The 24,029-nt window shown below is 41.8% G+C and overlaps 2 protein-coding genes across 2 annotated transcripts in view; one reads left to right on the plus strand and one right to left on the minus strand.

The window, feature by feature from the left end:
• akap9 (A kinase (PRKA) anchor protein 9) overlaps positions 1-18,471 on the plus strand; it is a 55,818-nt gene extending 37,347 nt beyond the window's left edge. The window contains exons 25-56 of the mRNA XM_044052639.1: positions 631-669; positions 1,633-1,865; positions 1,969-2,088; positions 3,880-4,056; positions 4,593-4,697; positions 4,870-5,022; positions 5,502-5,588; positions 5,993-7,015; positions 7,469-7,606; positions 7,693-7,737; positions 7,830-7,961; positions 8,439-8,483; positions 8,571-9,489; positions 9,528-10,789; positions 10,937-10,994; positions 11,212-11,333; positions 11,441-11,629; positions 11,748-11,915; positions 12,168-12,273; positions 12,394-12,577; positions 12,862-13,012; positions 13,095-13,430; positions 13,638-13,937; positions 14,047-14,264; positions 15,087-15,192; positions 15,351-15,545; positions 16,047-16,250; positions 16,343-16,575; positions 16,664-16,758; positions 16,880-17,036; positions 17,375-17,505; positions 17,938-18,471. Of these exons, the coding sequence (XP_043908574.1) occupies positions 631-669; positions 1,633-1,865; positions 1,969-2,088; positions 3,880-4,056; positions 4,593-4,697; positions 4,870-5,022; positions 5,502-5,588; positions 5,993-7,015; positions 7,469-7,606; positions 7,693-7,737; positions 7,830-7,961; positions 8,439-8,483; positions 8,571-9,489; positions 9,528-10,789; positions 10,937-10,994; positions 11,212-11,333; positions 11,441-11,629; positions 11,748-11,915; positions 12,168-12,273; positions 12,394-12,577; positions 12,862-13,012; positions 13,095-13,430; positions 13,638-13,937; positions 14,047-14,264; positions 15,087-15,192; positions 15,351-15,545; positions 16,047-16,250; positions 16,343-16,575; positions 16,664-16,758; positions 16,880-17,036; positions 17,375-17,505; positions 17,938-17,981 (7,475 nt within the window). The 3' untranslated portion in view covers positions 17,982-18,471. The remainder of the gene's footprint in view (positions 1-630; positions 670-1,632; positions 1,866-1,968; positions 2,089-3,879; positions 4,057-4,592; positions 4,698-4,869; positions 5,023-5,501; positions 5,589-5,992; positions 7,016-7,468; positions 7,607-7,692; positions 7,738-7,829; positions 7,962-8,438; positions 8,484-8,570; positions 9,490-9,527; positions 10,790-10,936; positions 10,995-11,211; positions 11,334-11,440; positions 11,630-11,747; positions 11,916-12,167; positions 12,274-12,393; positions 12,578-12,861; positions 13,013-13,094; positions 13,431-13,637; positions 13,938-14,046; positions 14,265-15,086; positions 15,193-15,350; positions 15,546-16,046; positions 16,251-16,342; positions 16,576-16,663; positions 16,759-16,879; positions 17,037-17,374; positions 17,506-17,937) is intronic.
• A 334-nt stretch (positions 18,472-18,805) lies between these two features.
• LOC122786295 (lanosterol 14-alpha demethylase) lies at positions 18,806-23,417 on the minus strand. Its single transcript, XM_044052490.1, has 10 exons — positions 23,061-23,417; positions 22,868-22,966; positions 22,265-22,441; positions 22,043-22,169; positions 21,601-21,775; positions 21,194-21,313; positions 20,887-21,082; positions 20,467-20,562; positions 20,151-20,319; positions 18,806-20,041 (listed from the first exon to the last, which is right to left on the minus strand). Exons 1-10 carry the CDS (start codon positions 23,220-23,222, stop codon positions 19,863-19,865), a joined length of 1,500 nt encoding a protein of 499 aa, XP_043908425.1. The 5' UTR covers positions 23,223-23,417; the 3' UTR covers positions 18,806-19,862.
• Between the last annotated feature and the right edge of the window lie 612 nt (positions 23,418-24,029).

Here is a 24,029-nt window from a genome sequence, read left to right on the forward strand (position 1 = left end):
TATGTCTACATTGACTTTTATAATGGTTTCTTGGTGTAAAACTGGTTTAAAGGCGCACCGCCCTTAATATTGAATTCTTCTGTAGTTGTAGTCTTGCTGTGACCCAGTGAAAATTATTTCGGTTGTGGGATACTTTACGCAGCTCTGTCAGTGATAGGTACAAAGACCAAGGGTCAAAAAGCCAATAAAATATTTAATTTTATAAAAGTGAAACAATGTTGAGTTAACTGTTACAGCTTATATGTTTCTTGCTACTTCATCTTGTGACACAAGTCATAACTTTACAGGTGTTGTCCAAGAGGTGCTCCATAAACCTTGAATTTGAGAACTGTATTTGCTAATGATTACACAATAACCCCTGTATTATCAAAAAGGTGTCCCATGAGTTCAATCACTGATAATATGGTGAGTATTTTTTATCCGATGGCGTAAAACAAAAGGTGCTATTTCTATTTTGAAAACCCTCACTTTCACAGCATCCTTTCTGACGCCTTCACCCATAACTGTATGGCAAACAGAAAAGCACTGCCAGTCTTTCTTCACCATTCTCTCTCCTTTATCGAAGAGATTTCCTGTTCATGACAAAAACAAGAGCATGTTAAACTCCTGTGCTTTCTTATTCTCCTGTAGGCCTAGTTGAAGCTGCAATGGTTGCAGCACCTGAAGCAGGTGTGTCCACTTTGAGCATGGCTCAGTCATTTCTTTATGCTCTTTTAATTGTCCACCATAGCTGAACGACTGTATAAATGGCTCTCTAACCCTAATCCAGAAACTCACCACAACAGCTTGGAGCTTGCTTGCTTTGGGCTCACAGACTCACTCAATTTGATCACTAACCTTTGCTTTGGCTTTTCATTTTAATTAATTTTGTCCTGGTTTGTCATTTTTAATGTCTTGGAGTCAATGTTAGCTCTCATTTTAGCATGATGAAATGTAAGTATCTTCAGACACAATTTCTTAATTGCCAAACATCTTCACTTAATCTTTTTTAATGTTTTAGTGGATTATTTTAAATGCGTAGATGCTGTGTTTACAGCATTTCTTTAAGTAAGTAAGATGATTGGCTGTTTAGGAATTCCCTCTCCCCTGCCTGTAAATGCTTATTGGGCATGGATACTGCTATGTCTGGACTGTCCATGTGTTTGATCTATCTGTCATTTGCACTCTCTCACCTTGCCACTTTTGCACTAATCCTGTGGGGTTTGATCCTGGGTGAGGCGACGGGGGTTGTTCACTGGTGATGGCAGAAGGGCAAAGAGGCACCATGATGGGTGTTTATTTTTTGGCATTATTGTTGGGAATCTGACTGAAATGTGAGAAGAGTCTGACTTTACTTATTTCCTCAGATGGAGTGGAGTTGTAAAAGCAACCATAAGATCTAAAACTCTATAACAGTTAAATGATTATCTGAAAACCACAATGTTGGACAGGAAAGAATATCAACATTGCAAAAAGATAAATTTGCATGAAATCCAATTACAACTGTCACAGACTGCAGACTCTTCTAATCCATCTCAGCATCCGGCACATTACTGAAATCAAACCTGAATGACTTAATAACTTAATTCAACCACTTTTAGGTGCCAGGCAGTTATACCTAACCTCTTCTCCATCCCCTGCCATGTACTGTAGACCTCTTAGAGGAGACAGAGAAGCTGATGAAAGAGAAGGTGGAGGTCCAGCGTCAGGCTGAGAAGGAGAACTCAGACCTCCTGAAGCAGGTAAAGCTGCTGGAGACAGAGCTGGAGGAGCAGGTCAACAGAGTGATCGAGCTGGAACATGCTCAGACTACAGAGAACGGAGACCTGCGGCAGCAGCTCCAAGCTTTGGAGAAACAGCTGGAGAAAAACAGAAGGTTCCTTGATGTAAGTAACAAATAAAATAAAAGTGTTATTTTATAAACTACGATATATGCATTTTATAAACAACATATCACATATGTTCCTTTTTTTAAATGTTGGTGTCCAGGAACAAGCTGTGGACCGAGAACATGAGAGGGATTTCTTCCAGCAGGAGATCCAGACACTGGAGAAGCAGCTGAAGAATCCACAGAGGCTTCAGACTGGCTCTGAGCAGAGAAACCAAGAGGTAACAGGAGAAAGCTCTGTTCTCTGTGGACCAGGCAGTCATAGAGATGCTTATTTTCTGAGCATATCATTGTTGTGGCTACAACACTGCCCTCAAAATCACACAATAGAGCTGATAGAGTTACTTGTACCACCTCAAAAATGACACCAAATAGTGGGAGTGTTCCGCAGGTGAATGAGTGAGAGTGGAATTAAATGTTTCCTTCGTGATCTTTCCCAAGTTGTGTAAAAGTGGGTTTCATTGCATTGGTCCTCAAATAAAGAATACACAATTGCTAATATGAATCACTGCAATAGTACAGCTGTTCTTTAAGCCATTTATCTGCATCACATGATTTTTGGGACGATAACATAATGTGTAACATGACTCCTGCTGTCAGGTTTCGGTAGGGAGACTGGTGTCAGGTAATGATGGCGTTTCTCTAAGCTAATTTTACATAATTGTACTTCAAATAAATCACTGTGCATTTGTATAATCAATGAATGGATACGACTGGAAGTGATGTGAGGGAGGTGTAGAGCTGTACTCAAAGAGATCAGATCAGAAGCATGATATTTTTATGAGTCATGTTTATGAGTAAAAATTATTGACTTGTAACGATTGCTCCTGTCTCTTTCTCAGTCTTGTCATGAGGAGACATTTCGTCACGGCAGTTTTGATTTCAAATTTTCATGTACTTTTTCCTTCCCTTTTGCCCCTGAACTCTCCATCCTCTGATCCCCCATGCCTGTGCCTTTTCTCTCATGTGGCTTTTGCAGGTGGATGGAATAACCTTTGAGGTATTGCTTCTAGCTTACTATAGAATCCAATCTCCCCCCAGAGAGCAATCAGTGCATTTTAAGTAATCCTGCCCAACCCTGTAGCAAGTAATGACCTCCTCCATTGCTTTCATCCCTTACTATACCTCTCTATTTCCCTGTTTGGATGTTTTCTACTGATTTTACTTTTTCTGGAAGTTAGAAACACTGTCTTTTTTCACCCTCACACATCCTCCTCTCTCTCCATCAAATGCCCCCATCTAGAACTCAACAGCAAATGAAATTATGTTATAATACGTTGAATAATCAGAATTCAAGCCTGCATTTATTAAAATTTTCCAAAATCTCCCTTTTTATATGAAGCCAAGATTTGTTTCATAAATGTGCAGCTCTGCAAAATTGAATTGAAAAGCCTTGGATGCTTTAATCTTGATTGCTACATTTAAATACATTTATCTAGAAAATGTTTGTAGGTCTCCCACCATGTTTTATATAACTATAAATAACTTATTCTTAGCTCAATTACTCTGACGAAAAGCTCATGGTACACTCTTGTTCTATTAATATTTAATGGAGGGCTGCCAGTAAAGCGATGCATTTCATCAGCCTAACTACAGTTTCATCTTGGTTTGCTCTTGATGAAGCAGTGGAAATTTTATCATGTACATTTTTTTTGTCCATTAAGCACATATGACTTTTTCCTTCATCATCACCATATCCTCCTCCTGTTGACCCTGCTCATTAATGTGCTGCTGTTCTGTCATCTCCCAGGGGGATGAGTTACCTGCGAGCTGTCCTTGTGGTGATTGTATTGCTCTGTAGTTTGTGTCCCCCGAATGAAATCTCTCTCTCCACTCTGTGTCCCTGCACCTCTTTTCTCTCTAGGCCCCCTCCTTTCTCAGGTGGATCAGCTGACCTCCCAGCTAGCTGTTCATATATCAGCTATGCTGTTGCGAGTGGTGTCTGAGAACGAATCTCATTAAATCGAATCCCCCCCCCCATCTCTCTCTCTCTCTCTTCCTCTTACTACCAGGTGGAGCAGCTGACCTCCCAGCTGAAGGAGAAGGCGGATTGGTGCAGTGAGCTGCTGCTCAGCTCAGAGCAGCTGCGTCGTGAGTTGAAGGAGCGCGACGAAGAGATTGACAAGCTGGAGAGCCGCATCCATGAACTGGAGCAGGCCCTGCTGGCCAGCGCTGAGTCCCTGGAGAAGGTTAGGAAAGGGAGGGAGAGGGAAGGAGGGAGGGAGGGACGAAGGGTGGGAAGGAAGGAGGGATGGATGAGTGATGCACTGAGACTGAGGCAGAGAGAGAAAAACGACGAGCAATAGCATGTGAAGCAAGGCTCAGGGTGTGTGAGAGCATGCAGATGAAGTGACAGTGACACAGGAGGAGGGACTGGGTGCACACAGAAGGAGAACAATATGTGGGTGGGTCTACTTCAGCTGCCTCGGCAGTTTGCTGTCGGTGATGACACTTAGCTATGGCTATTAACTGTCAAGATTGCCCTCCAGTGTTCACAGAGGGTTGTGGTGGGTGAACCAAAAGATAAGTGTTTGTTGTTCGTTCTGTGCAACAGACTGCAAATTGAGTTCCACTGGCACACTACAAGATACATTATGGATTAATTGCATCGTTTCATATCTATGCATGTGCAGCTTCCTTTCATATGGATTCTACTCCAAGACTTTGTGTCTGTCTCTGCACGTTGTAAATAATTGCGGCGCTAAATACTGTGTCTGTGTTGCAGGCTGAACAAAAGAAGCAGCATGCATCCATCACTGAGACCAGACGCTCCTCGCTGGAGGCTCAGTTACAGACGGAGAGAGAAGCTCTGGAGCGGAAAGAGAAAGAGGTAGTGGTGATGTTCAGTTTGTGCTTTGAGTTTTTATCACGTCTTTGATCTTTGATAGTGAACAGAAATTGTGGGTATGGCAAAAGCCTACAGAGAAAAACATGCCAGTGTTATGAACTGATGTTTTCAAGCTCAAACATTTAGGTGCATTGTTGTCTCCATGTCGCCTTAGATCTGTAACCTGGAGGAGCAGCTGGAACAGTTTAGAGAGGAGCTGGAGAACAAGAGTGAGGAGGTGCAGCAGCTTCACATGCAGCTGGAGATCCAGAGCAAGGAGATCAGCAGCCAGCAGGAATACCTAGAAACAAGGGACAGCATGCTCCAGGTAAACAGAAAATATATAAAGAATAATGATGAAGAATCATTGATCAAGAAGAATGATCAATGACAGTTGACACTGCTATTGAATAGATGATGACACACTATATTAAAAAAAATTGTTATTCTTGATTTACCTATTTATAATTAACTTAACCACAAAACCAACAGATGTCAAAACAGATTATAGTCTTTAATATATGCTGTATATAACACAATAGTTTATTTATGAATTAATTCGATTTTTGAAATGATTTTTGCTGGTCTTTTTTTTTACATTTTGCTCACTGCTGCTTATTTAAGTTTGTATACTTAGGATTATTCATCATCCTGTCATGCAGGATGCAAGCCCGCCCCTGCAACACATTTCCTCTTTGTCAGAGTTTTTGAAATTTCAGTAGTCCACCACAAGGGCAACTCTGAGTTGGATTTTCCACGTGTTGTGTTATGTTAATAGCCATCACATTATAATCTCTGATTTTGAAGGTGATGGAGGAAAAGGACAGGGAAATAGCACTTCTTAATGAACAGATCACTAAACTTGGACACACGGAAACAGCATCTGATAACAAGGTAACACGATATGCATATGCGAAATAGCATGAAAAGTCTATTTCGAATATGCATAGCTCTGTGGTAGTGCATCAGTGTGTGTGTTCTCTGGTTTCCTTTTCACTTTTATTTTTGCTTGTTGGCTCATTTTTTTGTTGGGTTAACACGTTTTTTATCGGTAAGCAGAGTCACAGAACCATCCTTTGTAGTGAGGTAATCATTTGCTCATGTAAGGTGGCTTGTTAAACCTCTGAGTCTCTATACAGCACTGATAATCCAATTTCAGAAGAAAAAGTAAAGTAGTTATATCATTTTATTATATATTGTTTTGTGACTCAAAGGTTTAACCATATAGCTGTATGGCAATTTACACTTTAAATCTGGTCTTTACATGCATCAATAATGTCTACATTCTTCTCTACTAGGAAATAGATGAGCGAGATGACCTTATAAAAGACCTGGAGTCCAAGGTTGAGTGCCTGCAGGTTGAGCAAGAGCGCCTGAAGAGGAACAGTGAGGAGGAGCTTGACCAACTGAATGCAGTCATAGAAAAACTTCAGCAGGAACTGGTCAATATTGAGCAAAAACAGGCTGTAGTGGAAGATGAGGACATCATTGGTGAGCAAGAGCAGGAGTATAATGAAATGAAACACAGAATGGAGCTGGCCACTACAGAGCTTAATATACTGAAAACAGAGGGCAGCAAGCTTCTAGAGACACATCTGTGCTTGAAAGAGAGTGCCGACGCTTTAGCTGAAACACAAAAACTGAGTACTTCAGAGGGCGAGCTTGAAGAAGCCCTTAGAGAAAAAACTGCATGTCTTGTAGTCATGCAGGCCCAAGTACAAGCTTTAGAGCAGAGCGCAACATCCAGGGTGGAAGAGTTAGGGCTCCGTATCCAAGAGCTTGAGGACTTAGTTAGCGAAAAAGAAGGTGAGTTAAGCCGCTGTCATCTTCTTGTGCAGCAAGGTCAAAGCTATGCAGATGGTCTCCAACAGAGGGTCTCTACTTTAGAGGAAAATCTGAGGGAGAAAATTGCTGTTGCACTGGTCAGCCAAGCCACTCTGGAGGCCCTCCAGCAGCAGCAGTCACACATATCCAAAGAAAACCAGGACATTCAGAGACATTCAGAACCGCATGTGAAACCCAGTATGCAGCCACATTTACATGGCTTTGGTGACTTTGACATTCCACAAATGGATTTCAGTGGATTGGGTGAGGCAAGACAAGTTCCCACTGGGAAGGTGGTCCATCTGACCCAGAAGTTGCGAGAGCTAGAGGTAGGACTCGGTGAAATGCAGAAAGACCAGGAGCTCCAGAAGCAGCTGCTGTCCAGCTCTGAAGAGGAGGTACTGGAGTATGAGAGGAGGCTGGCAGTGCTTATGGACCTGCTCATTCAGATGAAGGCCATCAGAGGACATCACCAGAAGACTTCACCAGCTGTGGAGGTATGTGTTCAGCCAATGACTGTGGAAATAATCCTTCACATAACTTTTAATTCAATCAAAATTGTAAGATAAGATACGATAGATAAGACTTTAAAATGTTTAATTTCAGGGTTTGCTTATTATTAAAACAAGTGTCAAATTTGAATTTGAGCTGACATAAGACTGACATTGAATTGTAAATGTAATCCTTCTAAATCCTAATGTCAAACAAGATCTCCAGACATTCGTAGAAATAGCAAAGCATATTGATTCGAAATTTAATCTGATTTCAGTTTTCTTTTTCTTCAATGTGGAAACAAAAAAAAATACAGATTTTACTTTGGCTTTAGATAGACAACACACTTGAATTAAAGGTAAAGTTATTGTTGAACAGCTAAGAACCAAATGTAGTAATTTTGACTCAATGTTAGTCCGTCTCTAAATCAGTCTGGATCTTGGTGACTTTGTCAACAGGCCTCCTCTGCTGATCACCAACCTGCTGTATCTGAGCTTCTTCAGGAGTTGCAGGAGGTAAACAGCGAGACTGTGGCCACCAAAGAGCAGCTCATCAGTTACAAGGAGAGCTGCAGCACACTCCAGAATCAGCTCCAAGTATGTCATCTTAAATAATGTTTCAACATTGTACGTCTTGTATTTGCAGTATTTGTTTGGTTATGATCATGATCTTGTCTTTCTAGGAAAAAACAGTAACAATAGAAAGACTTCAGGATCAACTTCAGAAGGTAAGACAAAAATAATCCTACATAGTCAAACATTTTCTCCGAAGAATGCATGCTTATAGACCATTGCTGTCTGCAACCATGTCACTTGCAAGGTATCAACTAGCAGCTCTGAAGAAGTCAAGCTTCAAGATGAACTGATGGAGGCTCGTGATGAGGCAACAGCTGCCAAAGAGGAGCTGAACAGCTGCAGGGAAACTTTAGAGAAACTGCAGGAGCTGCTACAGGTACATTTATAATCTGTACAGTTGATGAGTCCAGTGAAATCCATCTGTAGAGCTAAATTTACTACAAAAAGGGCATCTTTGATACTTTGAGCACTGTTGTGTTATAATTGTCCCTTTACACTGCAGTAATAGTTATGCTTTACCGACTAAAACATATCAAAAAAACCAAAGCCTCAGGTTTATACACAATTATTTGTGTATAGACGATATTTAATGTGTTAATAAGTAAGATTGAGAGGTACTGATGGATTTTGTTACCTTAAACAAGTTGCTTTCCTGTTTTTTAACATTCTCTACTATGCTCAGCCAACCAGCTGTTGGCAGTAGGTTCTTATACTTACATCACCACTATTTACTTAATGTAAACAACTGTTGTTTTATCTATGCTATAGTTAAATATTAGCTAACCTACATAAATGTTATATATGTACACATGCTACATGCTAATTGTGTTTTTTTTGGGATTTTCTTTTTAAGGAGCGGGAAATGACCATTGCATACCTTAAAGGAGAACTTTTTCAAGTAAGACAAGTAAGTATTATAATTTCATATTTAAATAATCAATGATTGAATGTGCAGTATTTGACTGCCTATTTAATTGTCCACCAGGTCAAATCTGTGGAAGGAGCTGAGAGCACAGAGCTTCTACAGGAGCTCCAGGCGTTAAGAGATGAGGTGGCATCTACCAAAGAAGAACTCTGTAACTACAGGAGGCACAATGAGAAACTCCAAGAGGAGCTCCAAGTACGGGAAATTTCCATTTCGAAACTCAAAGAGGAGCAACAGCAGCTGATAAAAAATGTGGATATTACTAAAGAAGAGCTCAGCAGCTACAGGCAGCAAAATGAGAAACTCCAACAAGAGCTCCAAGTCCCAGTTTCCCTTTCTAGACACGAAGAGGATCACCAGCAGCTAACGACCGATATGGATACCACCAAAGAAGAATTCAGCAGCTACAGGCTGCAAAATGAGAAGCTGCTAGAAGAACTCAAAGTTGGACAAGTTTCCATTTCTAAACTCAGAGAGGAACATCAGCAGCTGATAAAGGACATGGATACCACTAAAGAAGAGCTCAACAGCTACAGGCAGCAGAATGAGAAACTCCAAGAAGAGCTCCAAGTGCGAGAAGTTTCAATTTCTAAAGTCAATGAGGAGCATCAGCAGCTGATGATGGATGTGGATACCACCAAAAAAGAACTCACCAGCTACAGGCAACAGAATGAGAAACTCCAGGAAGAGCTCCAAGTCAGAGATGTTTCCAATTCTGACCTCAAAGAGGAGATCCAGCAGCTGATGATGGATGTGGATACCACTAAAGAAGATCTCAGCGGCTACAGGAAACAGAATGAGAAACTCCAAGAAGAGCTCCAAGTGCAGGAGGTTTTGATTTCTAAACTCAGAGAGGAACACCAAGTGTCGATGATAGATGTGGATACCACCAAAGAAGAACTCAGCAGCTACAGGCAGCAGAATGAGAAACTCCAAGAGGTGCTCCAAGACAGAGAACTTTCCATTTCGAAACTCAAAGAGGAGCATCAGCAGCTGATAAAGGACATGGATACAACTATTCCATCAAAGAGGATCTCAACAGCTACAGACAGCAGAATGAGAAACTCCAAGAAGAGCTCCAAGTGCAAGAAGTTCCCATTTCTAAAATCAATGAGGAACAACAGCTGCTGACGAAGGATGTGGATACCACCAATAAGGAACTCAGCAGCTACAGGCAGCAGAATGAGAAACTGCAAGAAGAGCTCCAAGACCGAGAACTTTCCATTTCAAAACTCAAAGAGGAGAACCAGCAGCTTTTGATGGATGTGGATTCCATCAAAGAGGATCTCAGCAGCTACAGACAGCAGAATGAGAAACTCCAAGAAGAGCTCCAAGTGCGAGAAGTTCCCATTTCTAAAATCAATGAGGAACAACAGCTGCTGACGAAGGATATGGATACCACCAATAAGGAACTCAGCGGCTACAGGCGGCAGAATGAGAAACTGCAAGAAGAGCTCCAAGACCGAGAACTTTGCATTTCTAAACTCAACGAGGAGAACCAGCAGCTGATTATAGATGCGGATACCATCAAAGAACAACTCAGCATCTACAGGAAACAGAATGAGAAACTCCAAGATGAGCTCCAAGTGCGAGACCTTTCAATTTCTAAACTCAAAGAAGAAAACCAGCAGCTGATGATGGATGTGGATACCACCAAAGAAGCACTCAGCAGCTACAGGCAGCAGAATGAGAAACTCATGCAAGAACTGCATAATCGCGAGCTGTCTATTTCTAAGCTCAAAAAAGAGCTGCAAGATGTTCAAACAGCTTTGTCGAAGACAGCAGACTCTGGACCTCCATCTCCTTCTCCGTCTCATCAGCCACAGTCCTCTTCTTCATCCTCCTCCGCCACCCAGCCTAAGAGGAAAGGAGCCAAACAGTCAGCTATTAAGGGTAGCGCTGCCAAAGATAAACTATCTCTGTCCAAGAAAAACTCTGCTCCTTCTAGCCAGTCCTCCAGCAGATCCCACAGCTCCCTGCTAAACAGTAGCAACGAACACCAACATGTGACTCTAACAGACTCGTTCACACAGACCGAACCTCTCCAAATGTACGATCTAAGCTTGCAGAGCAAGTCTGTGGCTAGAGAGGAAATGGAGGAGGTGATCAGTGAGTTTCAGGAAAAGATTGTGCAGATGCAGGAGCTCCACGCAGCAGAAATCCTGGACATGGAGGCTCGGCATATTTCTGAGAGTGAGAACCTGAGGAGGGACACAAATGCACTGGAGGATGAGTGCAAAGCCCTTAAAGCAGTCATTGACAAGCTGCGATCTACAGAGGTGAGGGCAAAAAAATACAGAACTTTTGTTGTTATTTTTTTAGAATCGGTCAATCAGTTATATTTTTTTTTAATATTTAGCACCATTATGCAGAAAAAGTAGCTGTGATATAAACAAGGAATGATACGAATATTTTCTGATTTCTAGGCTCCCACATCTAGACAAGACCGTCCTACACCACAGTTAAAAGATGGATACACCAGTGGTAAGATAGTACATATTAATTACTGTAATAGTGTTCTGTTATTATGATTTCAGCCCTGCTGTTTGATTACTAATGTAATTTTCCCTACGGTGTTTGATCTTTCAGCAAAATAGTAATAGAGATAGTGATCTCTGATGTAGATTGTAACACTAACCCTCTAACACTCTTCACTATTCACTATTTTCATGATTTTCTTTATATTTTTGTGCTATTGCAGACAGCAGCTCAGACTACAGCCAGCGAACTGGATATGACCTCCCAAACTTGCAACAGGAGTTCAGAACAACTCCAGATGGCGCTAGAATAGAAACTGATGATCCCATGCCTGACAGGATCAAAGTAAGATCTCTTCTTATTAAAAAACCTTATCTAAAAAGATAAATTATCTATTCTATGTTTGTTTTAACTGTTTCGCTATATTTTTTTTGTTGTGTTTGACTATTTAGATGTTGCTCCGTGAGGTGCACCAGGAGGGAATGCAGGTGCTTTCTCTGTCAGAACTTCCAACCTCTGAAGGCGAGCCAGGCAACCAGTTCAACATCCAGGGCTGGTTAAAGGAAAGAGATGCTTTGCTTGCGACTGTGGAGTCTCTCAAAGGCCTCATCACTCAGATGCAGACAAGCAGAGAAACACAGGTAGAGGAAAAGGATAAAGCAGATATCATGTTGCCATCCTCGTCATTTGAAATGGACGAGTCTTCCTTTAGTTTCTGTGCTCGTTGATGTTGATTTTCGTGTCTCTGACATACTGCAGACTTCAGGTAGTGTGGACTGGCGTGCACAGCTGTTGGATGCAGTGAGGCAGGTATTTCTGAGGGAACGAAGCGTGCTGAAGATGACCCTCTACAGCCAGCTGGACCTGCTGGACACTAGTGATGCCATCATCCACCTTAATCAGCTGGAGCGCAGACTGGCTGAGCAGGTCAATAACTGAAGGGGAAAAAATGTGTTTGAGGAATTAAGCACTAAAAGTCTGGATTACAATACAAACACTACCTCGGTGCCAAATGTTTTTCATAAATTTAGGATAAATGTGCCTTTTAGGAGAAAGTTACAGAACATGACCCTAATTCATCATTTATTATTAAAATTTGATAAATTCACCATGTCATTAATGACATTTGTCATTTGAGTATTTAACTCAAAAGGAGTTTTCTTTTGGATCCTGATACAGGATGCCCACCACAGAGATGCAATGGATTCCCTCCACACTGCGGAGCGGTCTAGTCTCATCTCTGAGATTCATCATCTCCGTGGTCAGTTGGAGCAACTCCATCAAGGTAAAAGCCTAGATTTATTCCCTGGGATATCATCACTTTATTTGACCTCTGAATAATTTTGAAATCTCGTTTGTGTTCATACAAACTGTGACTGATATATTTCTAATCACTTTGATTCAGGCGCCCAGTCTGCAGTGCCTTTGGCTGCTGAATTTGACAGGAGGGAGCAGAGGGAGGGAGGAGCAGCAGAGACCAACAGGCTGCTGGTGGAAGAGCTGAAGTGCGAACTATCCCAGACTAAACTAGAGCTGGAGACGACACTGAAGACTCAGCACAAACACTTTAAAGAGCTGGACACACTCAGGTTCGACATGATGTTTGCTCCTCATTACACAAGTGAAATACTTGACAAAGACAATTGCTCTCACTGACATTGACTGTGTCTAGATTGTGAAAAGGCCTTAAGTGTTTTAACTGCTTTTACAGGTGTTCTAAGCTCTGTGTGGAATATTGTGTGTTTACAGTAGAGCAAGAGAATATAAAGTAATAGACGAGGGTGATACATGCAAGAAATTTTCCAGATCTGGATTGAATCGGATTTGCGCATCTCATCATTAATGCTCCTTCCTTACAATCATTTGTTTACAGAGCTGAGGTATCAAAGAAAGCTGCTGAGATGGACGCACTCAATGATCAGCTGATAGATGAGAGGAAGAGGAGCAGAGATCTTCAATGGGCCATGGAGAAGGACAAATGTCGGACTGGAAGGACTGAGGAGACTAAGCGAGAGAAGCTTGAGGTAAGAAGGGAGTAATTACAGGGGCATTTACAATTTTTTTTTTCTCATGACCATTTCACCTCTATTTCTGTTTTTATTTAAGGACCTCCACCTCAGTCTGGAGGAGCAGAAGAGCCGTGTGGCCCAGCTGACCCTGACTCTGGACCAGGAGCGTCAGGCCTCGTCCTTGCTCTCCCAGCAGGCTGAGGAGGAGCGTCTGAGTCTCCACAGACGTTTACAGGAGCTACAGGTCCAGTTCGAAACGGAGCATGCTAAAGCCCTGGAGATTAGCACTGCACTGGGGAGAGAGAGGGAGCTTCGGACTGGTGTCTCCTCCAACAACAGCTCCTCCAATGAGGCGCCAGTGGAGACGGACAGTAGAGACGATGGGAGTCTGCTGGTTAGACTGCAGAGGGAGCTGGATGACAAACACTCACAGGTGGGATATTTATCTGAGTTTGCTGCTAGTAGCCTCAAGACAAAAATATAAATGTTGATTAGTGGTATAATTGTCAAAAAGTTAATATTTTCCAGTGGTTATCACATACATGTGAGCTCTTAAATGCATGCATACTACTTGAAAATATACATATAATCGGCAAATATTTACCTCTTAAATCTCAAATCAACCATGTTTCTTCTTCAGGTGGTGCATCTCTTCAGTCAGGTGGAGGCCCACAAGCTTGAGGTGGTGCGGAAAGAGGAGGAGCTGATGTTGCTAAGTCAGAGGTCAAGACGGGACCACGAAGCTCTGCTGGAGGCTCGGACTCAGCTGGAGAACTTGAGAGCACAGATTTCAGGGACCCAGGAGCAGCTGGAGCAAGAGATGGAGAGGAGGAGGAGCCTGGAAGAAGAGAAGGAGAGACTGGAGGAGAGGGTAAACCAAGTCGGAGCGCAGCAAGGACAAAGGCAGGAGAGTGGACCTCAGCAGACCGACAGACACAGTGTAAGAGTTTACAGAATCCTAATCCATACATTGCTCTGATTTACAGTTTGTCTTTCTTGTTTATGTTTTTTGAGGAAGAATTAAAGCCATTTTGTGATTATCCAAACAGCCGTCAGCATTGCACAGAGACTCTGGCTTCCACACCACAGACTGGGGGTCCCAGCTGAAGTCTGGCACCTCCAACATGTCCCCCCTCCCGGAGGTCTCTGCAGCAGCTCACAGCAGTGGACCACACCATGGTCCATGGCGCACAGTCGACAAGGTCATTGGCAAACTCCACTTGGTTTCCTCGAAGATCTGCAGCATGTCAAACCAAACACCCGGCAGGTAAATAGCCATTAACCATACTTTTATTCATTTTGTAAAAACGTTTGATGGCTTGATAGAGCTTTGTTAGCATCCTTCCGCTATACTGGATGTACATCTGTGTAATCCTAACCCTGAAAGCTGCAAATGCTAATGTTACTCTATTTCCACTAAACAAGTTCAGGATATTCAATTAAAAATATGAATTGAATCCAACAAGTACCAATCAATCTGTTCATTATTTTCTTGGTTAAGAAATTAGTTTTAGTTTAGTTAAATAAAATGAAGAAAATGGTATAAAATGATGATGTTTGTTTTTCAAACATTTTGTGGTATTTGTTCAAGTATTTGTTTTGCCCACAAACCAAAGATATTCAGTTTATTGTCTTAGAGGAGCAAAGAAACGAGAACCTATTCACAATTAGTCACATGAAATCAAAGAACTGGTTTTTACCTTATGGGAAATAACACTAAAATATATAATGTACTCTCATGTGGAGGATGAAGTGGTAGAAAATGGATGGATGGATGGATAATCTATATTATTCTTTGTTTAATCAATTATTAAGTGATAACAAAAAAATGGAATGATTAATTTGCATCCTTTGCAGTTTCAAATTGTGATCTCAATTTCAATTGTGACTGGTGATTGTTTGAATTGTTCAGTCCTAATTTTGACCTAAAAAAATATTTATAGTTGGTTCAATATCAAAACAAATGGTTTAATATCAGATTGTTGAAGCTCTTTTATAGTCATTTTTATGCTGCGTGATTTACAGGACTTTTTTCATATGTGTTCTCTTGTAAATAAGCTCTGTATTCATTTGTGTATGTTCTGCACAGGCTGACTGCAGAGGTTGACAGAGAAGAGTTGTCCTGGGTGCAGTCCAGTGTTGATGAGGTCATCAATATGCTGCAACAGTTCCCAAGTTTACCCTCTGTCCCTGAGGTCAGTACATTCTGTTGAAAACATATTTGATTCATGAATTCATTCATTCACATAAACGTTGAGCTGTTGATCTTTGTTCAATAGTTAGTTTTTTGTGTGAATGTGCTGATGAGGTTCAAACATGTTTTTGTCTCTTGTGTGTGTGTGTTGTCTCTCAGAGTGTGTCCCGGCTGGCAGGAGGCTCCTCCAGCTCCTCCAACTCCCTGACAGAGCGGCTGTTGAGGCAGAATGCTGAGCTCACGGGTTTTGTCAGCCGTCTGACCGAAGAGAAGAACGATCTTCGAAACCATGTGCTCCGCTTGGAAGACGAGCTGCGGCGTTACAGACATTCTGGACTGGGATCAGGAGACAGCGTGAGTACATGACAGAAATATGGACCATGGTATTCTAAAAAGCCTGTTAGCCATGATATGGGGTGCATTAAATGCTGAGGAAATCAATTAAATATAAGTGAGCATGGGTCCTCATTCCCTCCAGGGGCCCAACAGTCAGATATTGCACCCTTGTCTGATGTTAATATGCCAGTTGAAAAGGGTAATTTACGCCTTTTGTCATAGCCTGGATTTTATTTTATGACTAAAGGTGTAAGCACCACCGAGTGATGACCATTCATTTGTTTTTTATATTCTTACTGACAAACCAGAAGACTATGTCTCCTTTTTATGTACAGCCTTTGCTTTTTAACTGTGTCTGCAACATACAAATAAGAATGAATTTAATGTACAGTATTTTTAGACATGCCATTTCAAACTGGACTCAATCTTACTGTGTATTTTTAACTTTTTTTCTGCCATCATATCATGCTGCAGTAAAAAAATTATTAATGAGTGTGATGATTTGATTCCCTCCTGCAGTCGTTCAACCAGAGATTAAAGTCAAACATGGACTCGGCCAGTACGCCGCTCGCCCATGAGCGGGAGACTTGGACTCGAGAGAAGATCCGTTTGGAGAAAGCTTTGCATCTGGCTCAGTCGCAGGTGGCTCGACTCCGGGGAGAGGTCAGGTCTGACACTCTGCGAGACATAACAGGACCTGAGGCTGACAACGCTGCGCTGAAGGTGAACTAACGGCTGCCAATAAGTCTCTGTGTTAATCTGAGATTCTATAATCTGAATCCAGCGTTGATTGTTTTTGTGCTTTCTTCTTACAGAGGATGTACGGAAAGTACCTGAGGTCAGAAAGCTTCCGCAAAGCTCTTATCTACCAGAAGAAGTATCTGCTGTTACTTCTGGGCGGCTTCCAAGAGTGTGAGGAAGCCACGCTGTCGCTGCTCTGCAGGATGGGCGGGCAGCCGTCGCTCTCCAGCCTGGAGTCGTACAGCCAGCGCCGCAGAGGGCTGACGCGCTTCCGCTCTGCCGTTCGGGTCTCCATTGCCCTCTCAAGGTAAGCTGTTGAAACTCGATTTTCAGAACGGATTCACTTTCATTCTGATTGTAATACAAATGCTTTGTGTGCTTTTCTGCTGATGCAGGATGCGTTTCTTGGTGAGGCGTTGGCACAAGGCGACAGGGATGAGCTCGACAGCCTCCTGCAGTCTGAACAAGAATGGAACAGGACAGACATTCAGTAATATTTTACTATTATTATTATTATTATTGTTATTATGATTGTTACTACGTCTACATGTTGGAGAAAGTTGTGTGGAAGGGATGTCTGTGTTTACTACATTTTTCTTTCACGCTCTCAGGTACAGAGATGAGAGATTCACCATATCTTCACCCAGGCAGTGCTGAGATATACAGAGAAAAAGGCAGCCGTGCAGGAGGGGGAGGAGGAGTCTCCAGCAGCAGGGGGAGAAGTGGACGGGAGTCTCCTCGATCAGCTGTCTCCTCCACACCACACAGGTTCAACATACACTGAGGCTGATGTCAATGATGTTATATTGATTAGTCCCTCTCTCTAGTTTGTCAAAAATAATGAGCAAAATCTTGTAAAGTGTGTCAAAGCAGCAGTTAAAAATAGATCATGTTTGAAAAGTAAATTTTTGCTTGTTGATAATTCTTAATTCAATAGTTGATCAGCTGGTTTATTAACTGGTTGTGTGAGTAGTAGTAGTGTTTTGGATCATTAAGATTAACAAAATGCTTTTTAGACAATACTTTGTACAGAAACCTTGTATAAATGTTAGCGCAATTATGTCACTATTATGTTTTTTCATTTCAATTCATTTTCTGCGGTGTAGATATCACATGGCCGGAGATCACGGAGCGCTCACCTGTTCCCACCTGCAGAGCTACGACCCTGACCGCGCTCTCACCGACTACATCTCCAGACTGGAGGCTCTGCAGAGGAGACTGGGGAGTGTGACATCAGGTATCACGTTCACCACAGTGGGCTTTACGTGTTTTAGTGACAGGGATGGTTGGAACAAAATGTATGAGTAAAAAAAAAACAACAACCCTGTTTTAGTAATTGTGGTAGGGGATTACAGAAGGCGTCTACTAGTCATTTTCCACATTTCAATATGAGGACAAAAAAATGACAAGCGATTTTTATCTATAATACTGTGAACATTATTAATGTTGGCTCAGAGGGGAAGTTTCTTGAAACTAGAGAAAGCACTTAAACTTCTGCCAAGGCCACAAAGTTTACCACCACAAAATCCACATTTTGACCAAACTACACGGTAACATAACATCTACTGCTATGTTGTGCCGTGTGGTTTTCCGTGTCTCAAATTCTTCGATCACTTGTATTTGGATCGTAGTGATTTGACTTTGACTCATTGTGGTTTTTTCTCCACAGGTGCTTCTTCATATGCTCACTTGCACTTTGGCTTGAGACGATAGACGCTGACAGTTGACTTTTGCTTGAAGAAACTCAGTTGCCTTTTCTTGTGCTGAGTGCTCTGCTGTTTTCTATCATTCTGCTGTGAGCTCGATTTCCATTTGGACCAAAACACGTTTTTTTAATGAGTGTACGACATTGTTGTATTCAGCCTTTTTTGTCGCCAGCACTTGAAAAACCGCTCCGTTTGTAATTTAATCTGCCCTCTTTGTTGTGGATAAACTTCAATCTTGTATATTTGTCTAATGCTAATTTAAGACCTCGTGATTAATTTATGTTTGTGTTGTATGGGTGGAGCGTAATGTGGAGAATGTTTGGGTTTACTGTTCAGGAGGCTGCTACTGGATAATCCTACACTACACTGTGTTTTGTTTAGGCTGGACTGACTACAGAGGACATTTGTAGAGAACGTATTTTTGTAAAGCGTAGGAGCTTTGAATTTTCTGGGTATTTTGTCAAAAACTGAAATAAAGAGGATTACACTATTTCAAAGAGTGGTGGATCTTTTCCCACTGTACACAGAGATCTCGTTGTTTCCTGCCAAAACATTTCCATACTATGTACGTCATCACTTTCCAAATATTTCACATTATTCATGGCGTATTCTTGTGCCTATATCGGTATGTTCTTGGTTGCAGTTTAATCGTTTTTCCTACATCACAAAATCTTTCAAATTTAAAGGACTGAACAACTCATTTATTAACCAGGAAAATAATAATGATAATCCGATTAACTATAATAAAAATGTGATATCTACTGTGATTTTGAGAAATGTTTTTCTTGTGGATTTGCTAAAACATCAACAACATCACTCATGAGCAACAAGTGTTTTTAAGTTTTTATTTATTTGAAAAGGCATCATAAAGCCGGGACATTCATGAACATTTTTTCCTTGTAAGAAATACAGCAAAACAGGACAAACCAAAACACTGTGCTAAACACAAAGTTGCAAAAGCAAAGGTAATATATTTATTAGTGTTTATCTCCTCTGAGCAGCAGTGAAACAAACTGTTCACACTTGTTTACTTTTTAACAAATCTTTTCTCTGTCTTTTCTTGTTTGTTACACACGTTTGTGTAGCGATAACTCACAGCTTCATTACATTTTTCATATTTGGGTGACATACAGTGACTTGAGCAGCTTTACACCTGAGTAAAGGTCTACTCCCTTAAATAACTGCAAACAGAGCTCAGGTTTCTTTTTTCTGCTGAAGCTGTAACTTAGGGTTTTCTCTTCAAACATGGGTTTTCTTGCTCGAGAGCATCAGCTGACAAACTATGAAGGGACAGTATTGTGATTCAGTTTAAGTGCTGGTGGGTTTTTTTTGTGCACGTTTCCTGCAAGAAAAGGCAAATGGTCATTTGTTGCAGTTGTGGAGCTTCCAAACATGTCACATGATCGTCCTCGGTAAGTCTCTTTTCAGACTTTTTTTCTATTTGTCTCAACCTTAAAATGAGTTTATTTCAGAAAATACATCCACACTTACACCACAAAGATCATACGACGCAGTCAAGAGCTCCACAACAGCTATGAACAAAACCTTTGATTAATGGAAAATTCACATATCACATAAATCTGAGCAACAGAAAAGTCAAATTTTCTACCTGCAGTTACTTTTCTGTGGTTTTTCTCTCATAGGAAGAGTCCACCTTGTGAATATGAACATCAGCGTTCAAGACTCTGGAAACAAATGGATCTGAAGGTAATGTTGGACTTTCAGTAAAGGGCGTGGACTGCAGCTCTAAATTAACGAACCATAAAAGTGAAGGCTTGATATTTAGTCAGAGCAAAGTTCGAGACCCAGTAAGATGGAGATTCACTCTTCTTTCCACTTTCCTCTCATCTTTGCTCCTTCTCCACCTTCACTGTCATCCTTCAGTCTCTCAGGGTTTCCTCCTCTTGTATCTGATGATGGGGTTGTGAGGTGTGTGGATCATTGTGGTGTAGTTGATGGTGGGGAAATATCCATCCACCAGCTCAAAGTCATACATGCGCAGTAAAGTGGACCAGATGGTCTTGATCTGGACGTAGGCGAAGTTCTCTCCAATGCAGCGATGACGACCTGAAAGACAGACAAGAAAATTATCAGTTTGACTCAATATAACATGTACATGTTCTGTTTTTTATGTCTGTCTCCGGCTGAGAGACAGCTTTAAGTTAATTCTTCTCACCAGCTCCAAAAGGTACGTAGGCAAACTTCTCTCTTGCAGCAGGATTGTCAGTGAGGTAGCGGTCGGGGTTGAATTCCATCCTCTCCAGCCAGGTGTCGTGCAGACGTTGGTTGACAGTTGGGGAGACGCAGACCTGGTGACCCACAGGGATGGTGTATCCTGCTGCAGTCTGGGTGGGGGGTCAGTTCACACAAAATGTCAGCTGTGGTTTTGTTCCACAACAAGAAGGAAACGTGTCTTATACAGTTCGTATAATATCTATCTATAAATTCGAGGAACATCTGTCTGTCTCTCCATCCTCCATATTGACTCTTACCTGAGGGGAGCGAGCCATTCTCATCATGGTCATGATGGGCGGCCGCAGACGAAGAGTCTCCTTTAAACAGCGGTCCAACAAACTGAGATCCTTCAGCTGAGGACGACACCAAGACAGAAGAAATCTGGGTTATTTACATGTTACTAAATATTCTAAAATCAAGGAACAATGACACCATCACAGGTACATGAGTATGGCCAGAAGGGGCAGCATCTATTCATTTTCCCTCGATGTAGTGACATGCTAAGGTGGAGACTCAGAATGTGTGTTTCTCTGAAATAAGCCACAAATCTTAAGTTTTAATTGTTTCAGTGATTTAAATGTTTGTCCTGATGACACTGCAACTGAAAAAGTCCAAATCCATCACTCACTGAAAGGGCTTAACTGTGTTTGATGTTTTATTTGCAGCTGATTTTGTACCTGATCAAAGTGCAGCGGAGGCAGGTCGTCTCCACACACAGCCTTCTGCTCAGCGTAGCATCGCTCCTGCAGAGTTCTGTCTCTGGCCATGAAGAAGCCCATCCAGGCGCTGGTGGTGGACGACGTGTGCTGACCTGCCAGCAGGAGACCGATCAGCAGCCCCGTGATCTCATCGTCATTCAAGGGACGTCCGTCTCTGAAGGATGAGCACAGTCATTTTGGGGTTTAGGAAAGGTGCAGCTGAGTGAGCAACAGCACAGCAGCACACGATTAATAATAAATGTACTGAGGACTGAAGGTGTCTTACTTGTACGTGGCATCAATGAGCGTCTGCAAGATGTCGTCCACTTTCTCGCCGGATGTCCTGCGCTTCTGAATCACCTTGAAGAAGATGTTCTTGATCTCTCTGTGAGCTTGGTCCCTCTTCCTAAAAAATGTTTAACCGTATCATCACGGATTCTAGGTCAGCAAACATTACATTATTTTTAATGGAGACTTGTCAGGCTCATTCAATTATGTTTTTAAAGTTACACACTACAGCTTTAATGTGTTAACTAATCCAGTGAGGCAGCAGCACCTTCCATCATCTCAACATCTCCCAGGTTTTGGTTGCTTTCACACATTTCATGGTTTTGTAGCACATGAATAACCCCTTTACTTCACTGGTACTGACATATTTCCCCTGCTTGTTTCGTCTCCTCCAGACAGTCGTACCTGAAGCTGGGCAGAGGCAGCCAGCCGGGCAGGAGCCAGGCAGCGTGGCTGAATCCACCGTCCAGGTCGGCGTAGAGCTGAGCCACTCGCTCGTCCAGCTGGCTGCGGATCTCCTTCCCGTGGAGGCAGCTGCTGGCGGTCAGGATGATCAACTCGCTCAAAGCCTCAAACAGGTCTGATGCAAGCAGAAGGTCATTCAGTAAGAAACAGTCAAAGAGCCAGAAAACACAGTCTGTCGATGGCTTCATTTGTTTCTAGTTGATCCAGTCGTTGACTAAGTAACTGACTAAGAAATGCACTAAAATAATGACATGTGGCTACTACTCATGACTGTGACGAGTTAGTTTATTTCTGTTGATTTCTCTATTTTCTGTTATAATATGTTATAACAGAACCTTGAAACGCTCATGTTTTAAATAAAGAGCTGTGTAAATGATCTTACTTCTCTCTCCACTGTCTCCCCATCTCTGAAAATACTCAATGGTTTCAGCCTCCATGATTTTCACGTGTTGCTTGAAATGAGCCATGTTCAGCCCCGTCTTCAACATCTTCTTTTGTTCCAGGAAAATCTACACAAACATGCACAGTGATTTATTGTTAATAAACGTAAATGTTTCTTATAATTCTTCACTGAAATAAAGTCATGTGACAGTGACAGACTCACGGGGTTTGGCACATCATAGGCTACTCCTTTGCCGAACACAGGGGTGGTCAGTCTGGAGTAAACGTCCTCAGCGTTCAGGTCGTCATTCTTGCTGTTGAACATGAGAGTGGCTGCTTCACTGCCCAGCAGGTAAGTGAACGTTTTCCCCACCATGGTGAAACTGAACACTGGGCCATACTGTGAGAGGAGAGCAGAGAAACAAGGGTTAGAAACACTGCTCCAGGGTCAGAGGACAATAAATCTGAGTTGCTGAGTGAGTCATAAAAATACATTCTTTATTTTTTTCTCTAAAGATTTACTGGACAACATACGCTTTTATTTGTGCACATTTACTAAGAGAACAAAAACATTTCTTCTGTTACATTACAAAATGTTGTAATGTCACAAAGGCATGTTACTAAGGCGACAACATTTTAATGGACATTCTGAAGTCACAAACAAGAATCTTATTAGACTGTTATGATGCAGGCTGTTGTGACACTACAAAATAAATCACTAGGACTGTGTTCTGCTGAGCTGGAAAGCACCTTCAGCTCTGATTCAGTTCTGATTTGTGTAAACCAAACATTTGCAAATAAATAGTTTCACTTCACATCATCTTACTTTTTCATAGGCCTGTTCAAGAAATTCAATGGGACTTTTTCCAAACGCGATGGCATGACCTAGGAAGGGGACGCTGGAGGGAATGTAAGGTGGATATTTCTGCAAAGACAAATGTAAAAAAAAAAATCAGCACAAAGTGACAGTGAATGAATGTATGAACGTCACAACCTGATATTTGCTCCTGTTTCCTCACCAGGTTGTCGTCAGCGGACTTTCTGAGCAGCAGTTTGGAGAAGTATCCCAGTGAGAGGGTGATGACAGAGACTGCCAGCAGCACGGAGGTCAGGTTCTCGTTCACTGTCCCCACAGTGTCCTCCAGCAGTTTACTGCTTAACTGATACAAGTGCATCGACATGTTGACGGCCAACTCACAAACAAGCTTCTCACTTACGCGACAAGTCCCGGAAGTAGCCTTGTGACTTGAAACTCTCCGCTGTGAAGAATGAGCTTTTAAATATTCACGACATGAACCGTGTTACAGCTCAAACACGTCCTCGGCTCTGTCTGGTGTTCGTGGTCTTGGACAGTTGATGATGTCTCAGCACCTCGCTACCTGTCAACACTCGTCCTGCCCCCGCCTGACCAACGGAGGCTTCCCATTGGCTGTTGGCGGCGTGGCTGTCAATCAAGGATGGCTGTGATTGGCTGCCGCTGCCTGAACCGATATCTGGCTATATGATGTCACGCGCAGCAGAAACGGACGACCATCGATTTGTGAGGATATTTTTTTTCTTTTTTGTACAACATGCTAACACTTGATTTGACATAGTTTTCCCACCTGATATTAACTTATCTTCCTGCTCTTAAATCTCAGTAACATTTGTGTTTGTAAAGTTTTTATTTTACACTGGAATGCACCAAGATATTTATCATACACAATATTAGCTACGTGCAGCTTATATTGTGTTAGTGGCTAATCAGAAAAGAGGCTACTTAACATGTTAGAAGTTGACATTGATTGCAATAATATAGGTACAACAATAATCACTTCATAAATTATACACAAAAGAAATATTTTATATGCAAAATACACTTTTAGTTATTTGAAACTCAATTGCAAGTATGAAAATAGATCCACAGTTCAAATGTATGCCATACAGTTAGGGTAAGGGTTAGTACTCAGCTGTACTCTACTGTTATTTCATCCTCAGTGTTTGCTAAG

The sequence above is a fragment of the Solea senegalensis genome, linkage group LG20 (assembly GCF_019176455.1).
Source record: "Solea senegalensis isolate Sse05_10M linkage group LG20, IFAPA_SoseM_1, whole genome shotgun sequence".
NCBI lineage: Eukaryota > Metazoa > Chordata > Actinopteri > Pleuronectiformes > Soleidae > Solea > Solea senegalensis.

Excerpts from the sequence above, each read along its gene's own strand:
- LOC122786295 (XM_044052490.1), bottom strand. The coding sequence starts at position 23,222 with ATGTCGATGCACTTGTATCAGTTAAGCAGTAAACTGCTGGAGGACACT. Across the intron at positions 22,967-23,060 it reads AGTCCGCTGACGACAACCTG|AAATATCCACCTTACATTCC; the intron begins GTGAGGAAACAG and ends TTGTCTTTGCAG. Across the intron at positions 22,442-22,867 it reads TTGAACAGGCCTATGAAAAA|TATGGCCCAGTGTTCAGTTT; the intron begins GTAAGATGATGT and ends CTCCTCTCACAG.